Source organism: Meriones unguiculatus, chromosome 8, assembly GCF_030254825.1.
Source record: "Meriones unguiculatus strain TT.TT164.6M chromosome 8, Bangor_MerUng_6.1, whole genome shotgun sequence".
NCBI classification, from domain to species: Eukaryota; Metazoa; Chordata; class Mammalia; order Rodentia; family Muridae; genus Meriones; species Meriones unguiculatus.
In genome coordinates, this window is record NC_083356.1 from 13,383,927 (window position 1) to 13,393,082 (window position 9,156).

The following is a 9,156-nucleotide window of genomic DNA, read 5'->3' on the forward strand; positions in this document are numbered from 1 at the left end:
TGGAGGCAAACATTGGAGCAAAAAACTTCTGCTTTGGCATGCTCAGTTCAGTTCTCTCCTTTCACACTTTTATTAGGCAGAGTCTTGCCATCAGGACACCTTTCCCAGTGTCCCAGCGCCAAGTTCCTCTTAATGCTGCTAATATTTTTTAAGAATTCAGCTGCTTTCTTGGCACTTGCTTCATCTGCAACTTCAACTACACTCATACGGATTTTTCACATTTTTCTCCTCTATCTCACTATAAATCTGAATAAGAATAGTAAACTGTAACCATGCACAGTTGAATACTGTACTGTTTTGAAATATTCTTCATCAAACAAATTAGTCTACTGCATCTGACTGCAGTCTCCCTCAGGTTTTGAGGGTATGGGCAGGAAGCAGCCACACCTGCTGAAACATAACACGGATAACTCACAGTCAGATTCCCAATGCAATCCTGAGTCCTTTACGAAATATCTGAGCTGAGACTTTGCTTTCCATTCCAGTCTTCCATAATCCCAGCAGAAAGGCTCAATAAACTCTGTCTAGCACTCTCGGGCTCTCTAGCTTGAAGTTCTAAATTCTTCCATACTTCGCAAAGGCCTATGGACCTATGGCCAGATTTCTCACAGCAAGAGTCCTGCTTCTCAGTGTTGAATTTTAGTATAAGTTACTAATGTTATTGCTGTGACAAAGTAGTTAACAAAACCAACTTAGAGGAAAAGTTTGGGATCACACTTTGAAGGAGGAAGGGATGGCACTGAGAACAACTCTACGGTGGTGGCTGGAATATGAGATGGTTACTCACACTATGTCCGCTATCAGGAAGCAAAGAAAAGTGAATGCTGGCACTGAGGTCACTTTCTCCCTTTTCCCTTTTTATTCATTCTGGGAACCCAGCCTATGTGACAGTGCTGCCCACGCTCAGAGTGTTTTCTCTCTGCCCAGTGGTGTACCTCTTAGATGACTTGAAGTTCTGCCAAGTAGACAGTTGACAGCAAGGATTAACCATCAGTAAGTATGATCTTAAAAACTGCTATATGAGTTGCTGACTTGAGCTTCATAAATGTCAAATGGGTCAGGCATGGTTGTATGTACTTTTAATCTTATCACTTGATAGGCAGATGAAGGCAGATTTCTATGAGTTTAAGGCCAGCCTAGTCTATATAGTAAGTTCCAAGTCATCTAGAGCTATATAGTGAGATCCTACCTCAGAAAAATATTAAATTAATTTTATCTTGAAATCAGGGCCAATTTTCTAAGTTTCTGGAATGTCCTTAATATATAATCCTGCCATTTTGTACTGTGTATTTATGAAAATCAGCATCTTCGGCATTAGTGATTATACTATCAAAATACTGATCAAAAGTAGTTTAATTAAATTTAGCACCTCTTCTCAGAGATTAAGAGCACTAACAAAGTCATGTGGCCATCCCTTCTGGAGCCGAGGAACCCCAAAAAGTCATGGGCTCAGGGTATGGCTCAAGGCCACCATGTGGTCACCAGCTCTCTCCTTGCTACCCTCTGTTAATGCTTTTCTCAAGCACCAGGAACAGGACTGTATGCTCCAAATTATCAGACTGGGAGAGCAAAGAGCAGGCAGACATGGAAAGACTTCAGAAACTATTTGCCTTGGTAGGACAAAGGACTCTGTCTTTAGGGTAGGAGCTGGAAGGCATGGGTAGCAGTAGAGAGCAGATGTTGGTGCAAGGTTTAGCTTTAAAAAACTTATTATTGTTATTTTAGGTTTTGGGGACAGGGTTTCTTTATGTAGTCCTATTTCTATGTAGACCAGGCTGGTTTTCAACTCACAAAGATCCTCCTGCCTCTGCTTCCCAAGTGCTAAAACAAAGATGTGCATTATCACACCTAACCTAAAAATTTATTATTGTGTGCATGTGTGTGTGTGCATGCATGTGTGTGTGTGCACATGTGTCTGTGTAGGTTCTGCATGCTGTGGCACACGTGTGTGGCACACTCTGTGGAGTCAGTTCTCTCCTTTCATCTTTACAAGAGTTCCAGGGCTCATATTCAGGTTGTCAGGGTTATATAAGAAGCACCTTTACCCACTGAGCAATCTGACCAGCCTTGGGTGCAGGCCTTTAAGGACCTCAGAAGAGCAGAGATGAGAACAACTCACATGACTGCTTTAATTAACAAGGAGGAATCTGAGCCAGGGTGAACCTCACTGGGCTATATAATCTGGGCTAGATTCCTGGATATAGGGAAAGCCCTTTAGTCTACTGCTCACTATTTGGAACCCATGCTTTGGAATCTTACCCAGGGGCCATCTGGCAGTGTCTTTCATATTGTATTTTCTCTCAAGAATGTTCTTTTCCCCTAGCACTCAGGGAGGGAGAGGCAGGTGGATCTCTGTGAAGTTCAAGGCCAGCCTGGGCTACAAAGTGAGTCCAGGACAGCCAAGGCTATACAGAGAAACCCTGTCTTAAAAAACCAAAATTCAAAAAACCACAAAAACCAAAACAAAAAACAAAGAAAAAAAACCCAAAAAACAAAAAAGATAGAATACTCTTTTGCTATGTGGTCACTGGGTTTACAATCATATTACTAGAAAATTTTACATCTCTGAGCACAACTCTCACCACATAGAATAACCCTTTGCCTCCCTTGAGTTTTTCTGTATTGGAAAATCTGCAAGCATGCCCTTGCTCCTCAGGTAAATCTTTTGTACCTCTAGTGAACTAGAATAAGGTCCAAAACTTTATTAGATATTGATTTATGATTTATTAAGTAACTTACTTAAAACACTACTTTTACTACCCATTCCTAAACATGAGTTTGATTGCTACCTGGAACAGAATGACCTGGAGAAATAGCTGAAACAAATCAGTCATTTTCCTTAACAACCTGCTGACTGACACACATAGTTCTGTAAAATCATGATAGCTTGGTGCCCAACTTTGTGGGTTATAGTATAAAATGGATTCTACTGCCTGCTTTTGATCATTTTGATGTAGCCAGGCTGCCTTGTCTGGCCACAGTAGATGAGGAGCTTAGTTCTGATGTGACTTGATGTGCTGGGGTGGGTGAGTAGGGGTCCCCTTTTCTGAGGACAAGGGGAGGAAGGATAGAGTGAAGATGATGGGAGGGAGGGACTGGGAAGAAAAGAGGGAAGGGGCTATGATCAGGATGTAAAGTAAATATATAAATTAAAAATAAAGAAAATATAAACTGGACCTGATACCAAGGCCTTTCAGGAATTATCCTGGTTTCAGTCTATTGGTGGTCTCTCCTCTCATTCACTGCCACTGGTGCCAGTGTTTATTCCAGAAATGTTCCCACAACATAGCTAATAGTTGCAGTGTGAAACACCTTTTGCTTTTTCTACCAAGAGACGTCTCCCATCAAGGCTGCCCTGAGAATGGCTTCTAGCTGGCATGGCCGAGGGGTCTACACAGTCACAGGTAACCTCCTGCTAGAAGTCAAGAGTTCTTCTGAAAAAAACAGGTTTCAAAATCCCCCATAGCTACCTGTCAGTTTCATGTTGGGAACCAGAGGTTAGCAGTCAGAGTAACACAGGAAGCTCCCTGATAGGCTAAGTCAACTACCTCTGCACTCAGCCCATAGAGCTGGGTGGTATTTATCTTGTTACGTGTGTCCTAGTGCTGTACAGCCCCAAAGCAACTCCCATTGCAAAATTTCCAATTCCCTTCCTGTTTGAAGTGTGTACAGCTCTTTGCCTGAAGGAAGAACTGATTTTCACTGTTCTAGTCTCACAGACTAGCATCATATTCACTACTAGACAGCAGGTGTACAGAAAACAAATATCGCATCAAACCTACCGAATGACATAAGCAAATTATTTCTTTAGGCGTAAAAGTAAAATTTTAGTTTGGCTAGGAAGAAAAATTGGATATATACTCTTGGGAAAATGCAAGGTGATCCAAATCTTACTTTAAGGCATACAAATATCTTTAAAAGAATTGTTCTTAAGCCAGGGACAGTAGCCTAGACCTGTGGTCAGACCAAGCACTCAGGAGACTAGATCAGGAAGGCCACTGCAAATTCTAACCTGGCCTAAGGTCAAACTATCCCAACAAAGAAAAAGAAAAGGAAGGGCTTTTCCCAGTGGTTCTAAATCTGTACATTGTGATCCTTTTGGCACAACTTTATCTCCAAAAGCATTTACATTTCAATTCATGACAGTAGCAAAATTACAGTTTTATTTTCATTGTTATGAAGTAGCAATGAAAATAATTTTATGGTTGGGGAGTACCACAACATGAGAACTGTAGTAAAGGGTCACAGGATTACAAAGGTTTAAGACCACTGTGTTAGAATAACACACCGTCCTTATATTAGCAACTTAGTGATCAATTTGCCTGACAGATACATACAAAACACTTCAACAGTCCCCTCCCACAACCCCAAGTCCACCCAGCATTCAAGAACCCTTGTGTGAGGCCAACCCCTAGCAGCCATTCTCAAACATGACTCTTTCTATAACACATACAGGCAACTCAAAGTTAATTCATAAAAATTACTTAAAAGACAGAAAATTTAATTTTAACTATAAACAGAACCCCATCTAGCTACCTTCACACACACTCTCCAGAGAGAAGTAGGTGGTCTGGCTGATGTAGCCAGCACCTTCCAACATGGAAGTCACACAGCCAATCAGCACTCTGGGGCTGGAGTCTGACAACCCTTTGCAGCAGGTTTTGTTATCATCTTCCCATTTATCAGAGACAGCTTCTACCTGTAAGACAGACAAATGACTCTTTACCTTGCTATTAAAGGAGAATAAGAAAAAAAATTATAGGCAACATCCCCATTTTGAACTGGGAAGTTCATGACCAGGCATGGCAGGTTCAAACCTGAAGATTTGCTTTCTTATTCACAGAAACTGCCTTTTGAAAGAATTAAAAAAAAAAAAAAAATAGTTAAAGAGCACTCGGGATGCAGAGGCAGGTGGGTCTCGACTAGAGGACAGCAGTAAGTTCCAGGTCAACCAGGTCTACACAGTGATAGCCTGTCTAAAAGAAAAAAATTCTTTTTTTGGTTTTTTAATCGTGTCTGTGCGCACGTGCACTTGTGTGTTTATACATGAGCACACACATGTGCTCAGGCATACACACCTGCCCATAGAAGCCAGAAGACAGTATCTGATCCATTGGAGCTGTACAGCTAGCTGATGAAGGTATTGGGACCCTTCATCAAGATCCTGCACAGGAGCAACAAGCATTCTTCACCACTGAGCCATTTCTCTAGCTCTCAAAGGGATGGGGATCTCTGGCTTGTCTTTTAAAAGGGCAAGAATCCCACTCATGAGCTCTCACAAGCTAGCCACTCCTTAAAAGCCTCACCTGTACTTCCACCACCATGGAGGCTGAATTTAACTAACATATTTTTAAAAACAGTCGTATAGCAAGCTCTTCTGAATAAATATAAAAATATTCAAAACAACATTAGCAAACGGAATGTAACAGTGTATTATAAGGGATATATAACACAAACAATCAGGGTTTATCCCAGAATGCAAAAAGTGGTTAAAATTTTCTAATTCAGTCAACATATCATGTTGATAGGATGAAAAAAAAAAGTGACTATTTCCATTGATGCAATTCAAACCTTCTGGGACAGGGAAGAAAGGATGGTGTCTAATATGGCCAAAGCATATGCCATACTTGTAGACAAATGTCTTGGGGCTGTGGAGACGGCCCCACAATCAAGAGCACTTCTCAGTCTTTCAGGGGAGCCAGGTCAATTCCCAGGATCTATAGGCAACTAACAACTTATCTCTAACTCCAGTTTCAGGGAGATCTCATGCCTTCTTTTTGCCTTTTCATGCACTGCAAACACAAGTCACACAGACATACATGCAGGCGAAACATCCATTCACATTTTTTTAAGCACTCAAAAAATTCTAATGTCTTTATGAAAATTGTCACTATGCAATGAACAGATGCCACAATAATTTTATATTAAAAATCTCCAGGCTGTGCATGGTGGCACGCACCTTTTACACCAGTATTCAAGAGGCAGGCTGATCTTTGTGAGGCCAGCCTGATGTACATAGCAAGTTCCAGGACAGCCATGGATATACGAAGACCCTGTCTCAAAACAAAACAGAAAACAACCCCACCACAATATTCTAACAATCCTTTATAATATAAACAACAAAGTAGGAATAAAAAGAAAACTTTTCCAGCTCAGTGAAGACTATAAACGAAAAATCCATGGTTAACATTAAGCCAACGTTGAAAAATGGAAAGTTTTCCTCTGCAAATCAGGAAATAGGCAAGGGTGCCAGTCTCCTCACTTCCATTCAACACTGCACTGAAAGTCCTCAAAAGAAACTTAAAGGCATCAAAACTAGAAATTTAGTGAAATTACTGTTGTTCACAAATAGCTTGATCCTTTGTGTGTAAGTTCCTAAAGATTTTACGTTCAAAAAAGTCCCCAAATGGTTAAAGCTAATAATAATGGAATTTGGCAAGGTATTAAGCACACAACATTTTGTTTAGTTTCTATGTGCTTGCAATAAAGAATACAAAAAAGAAATTAAGCTTCAAAAAGAAGCTGGACATGTTGGTATATACTTAATTCTGGCATTTAGATGGCTAAGGCAGAAGACTGAAACTCAAGAACAGCTTAGGCTATGTAAGAAGAGTCTATTTGTTTTTTAAAGAATACTTAGGAATCAATAGTCAAAGAGACAGAATGAGACGAAAAAAACTTAAACTTTTAATATAAAATGAAAGTATGTGACAAAGTCAAAGAGGACTGTGAGAGCTGCAACAAGAATAGGGGTTGAGAGGTCCTGCAGGGGTAGCATGAGGTCCAGAATACAGATCCTAACATCCATGTAAATAAGCTAATACCATGTTTATTAACCACTAACTTAATATTAATTTGATCATTTTAGTTTATGTATCCTTTACTCTATGAATTCTAACCTCTAAGAATTTATAGTACCAAAAACTACATTTAAATGAAAAAGGAAATTGCTGAATAGAAGCCACTGTTCATCTTTGCTAACCAAATAACAGAGTCTAATCTTCACACACACACACACACACACACACACACACACACACACACACACATATATAGAGAGAGAGAGAGAGGGTCTCACTATGAAGCCATGGCCGGCCTGCAACTCATTATGTAGACCAAGTAGGTCTAGAAGTCACAGAGATCTGCCTGCCTCTGCCTCCCAAGTGTTAGGATTAAAGAAGTGTGCTACTAAATTCAGCCAATATTTATAATTTTAAGCAATGCTTTTCAAACACCAAAAAATAAAAACTATTAAGGAATTATATGCCATAGAAACTCTGCTTTCTGAATTACAAATTTCAATGACTGAATTATTTACAATTATCATGACTTGTTTTCTTTAAAACAGAAATCACTATCATGAACAACAGTTCCCCTCACAGGCACACTTCACTGAGTTCTCCTTGGCTAGGCCATGTCTGAGAGGTTAACAAATGTGTTGACTCATGGAGACCAGTGACTATTCCTTATACACCAATACTTACCCTGATTGCTTTCAGTCCATTTGACACTTTGTTTTCTTCAACAACCGCAATAACTTCCTGTCCAACATTCAAAAGCACTTTGCTAGTCACAGCATCATTGGAAAAGTAGATCAGATCATCAATCATGCCATAATCACTGCAATATCTTGTCACTACGCCCTGCACGGTTTTCAACCTGGTATCACCTGAGACAAGTGAGCAAAGAGGTTGTATTAGTAATAGAAGATAAGCCCAGGGCCAGAAAGAACGGCTCATGCGCTAAAGTGCCTGCTCCAGAGGACACAAGTTCAGTTCCCAGCAATCATGGGGGGAGGGTCATAAACATCTGTATGTACCTCCTGACACCTTCTGCAGGTACCACATACATGTGTCATTCTCTCTCTCCCTCTCTTTCTCACAAACATGCACACACACACACACACACACACACACACAAACCTCAAAAAAAAAAGCATATCTCCTACTACTATTAAAACTCTACAGGAGAAAGGAACAGTGTGGGCATTCATGGGGGTCAGGAGCTTAACTGGCTGGATTTGAGAACTAGAGCTGCTACTGAGTTATGTCTGGAAGAATGATTTTAAACAGAATCCCTGGTTCTAAGGTGCACAGATAGTGAACATGGTGGGGAGAGCTGTGACTGCAAAGCCAGGCTGCATGACTTGACTCTAGCTCTTCTATCATGTGCTGCCCTGAGTGTGGTCCTTAACCATCACACATGTCAATTATCACCTGTAAAGTGAAAACGGCAGCTCTCACTCTGTGACAGCTGTTGGATGGCTAAGTAACAGAATATACATGCAATGTGCAGAGTTCTGAGGGGCTGGCACAGGCCTAGGGTGCCCTGTACATTATCAAGCTAATATGGGTATCTGAGGAGTCCTAGACATGTGCTATCTGCGGCCATCTTATCACCATCATAGCCTTAGGAAGGTTCCAGATGCAACACGGAGGGCTTAGGGAAGTATATAGAAACTTGGCCATTCAGACATCTATCATGAACTGGCACTGCAGCCACCATCTTTGAGGCCTCACTACACCTTTCCTGACCTCTCACTGGCAAACTTTCCGGTACCCAGATCACGTGAAACTAGAGTACAAACTGTTGCTGAAAGCCACTGTTCTTTATAGTGGTTCTCACCCTCCCTAGTGCTGCGACCCTTTAACACAGTTCCTCATATTGTGGTGAACCCCCCCCACACTAAAATTATTTTTGTTGCTATGTAATAACTAATTTTAGTACCTTTACAAAACCAGATATGTGACCCTCAAAGGGGTCGAGAGCCACAGGTTGAGAACCACTACTTTAGACTTAGGCCATTACTCAGGTTGCATTTTGTTACAGACATTAGCATATGTAAATACAGAAGGCCTTTACCATTTTTAAATGTTATTTCTAGCTTCTCTCGGAGGACATTTCATTCTTTTAGAGGATGGAGAAAGCAACAGGGAGCCACTAGCCCAAGTTCTCACCCCAAAGAAAAACTACAGAGAAAGGCACAGAAACTCAGAGAGCATGGACTGAGCAGCAGGGCGGGCTGACCTGGTAATTCTGGCTCAAACTGTTGCTGAGAGCCACTATTAACTTTACAGAGGTTCTCAACCTTCCTAGTGCTGGGCCCTTTAATACAGCTCCTCGTGCTGTGGTGACCCCCGCCCCACCAACCATAAC

The 9,156-nt window shown here is 41.0% G+C and overlaps 1 protein-coding gene across 1 annotated transcript in view; it reads right to left on the reverse strand.

Moving 5' to 3' along the window:
• Mov10l1 (Mov10 like RNA helicase 1) overlaps positions 1-7,661 on the reverse strand; it is a 65,273-nt gene extending 57,612 nt beyond the window's left edge. The window contains exons 1-2 of the mRNA XM_021638988.2: positions 7,485-7,661; positions 4,537-4,699 (exon numbers count right to left, since the gene is read on the reverse strand). Of these exons, the coding sequence (XP_021494663.2) occupies positions 4,537-4,699; positions 7,485-7,610 (289 nt within the window). The 5' untranslated portion in view covers positions 7,611-7,661. The remainder of the gene's footprint in view (positions 1-4,536; positions 4,700-7,484) is intronic.
• Between the last annotated feature and the right edge of the window lie 1,495 nt (positions 7,662-9,156).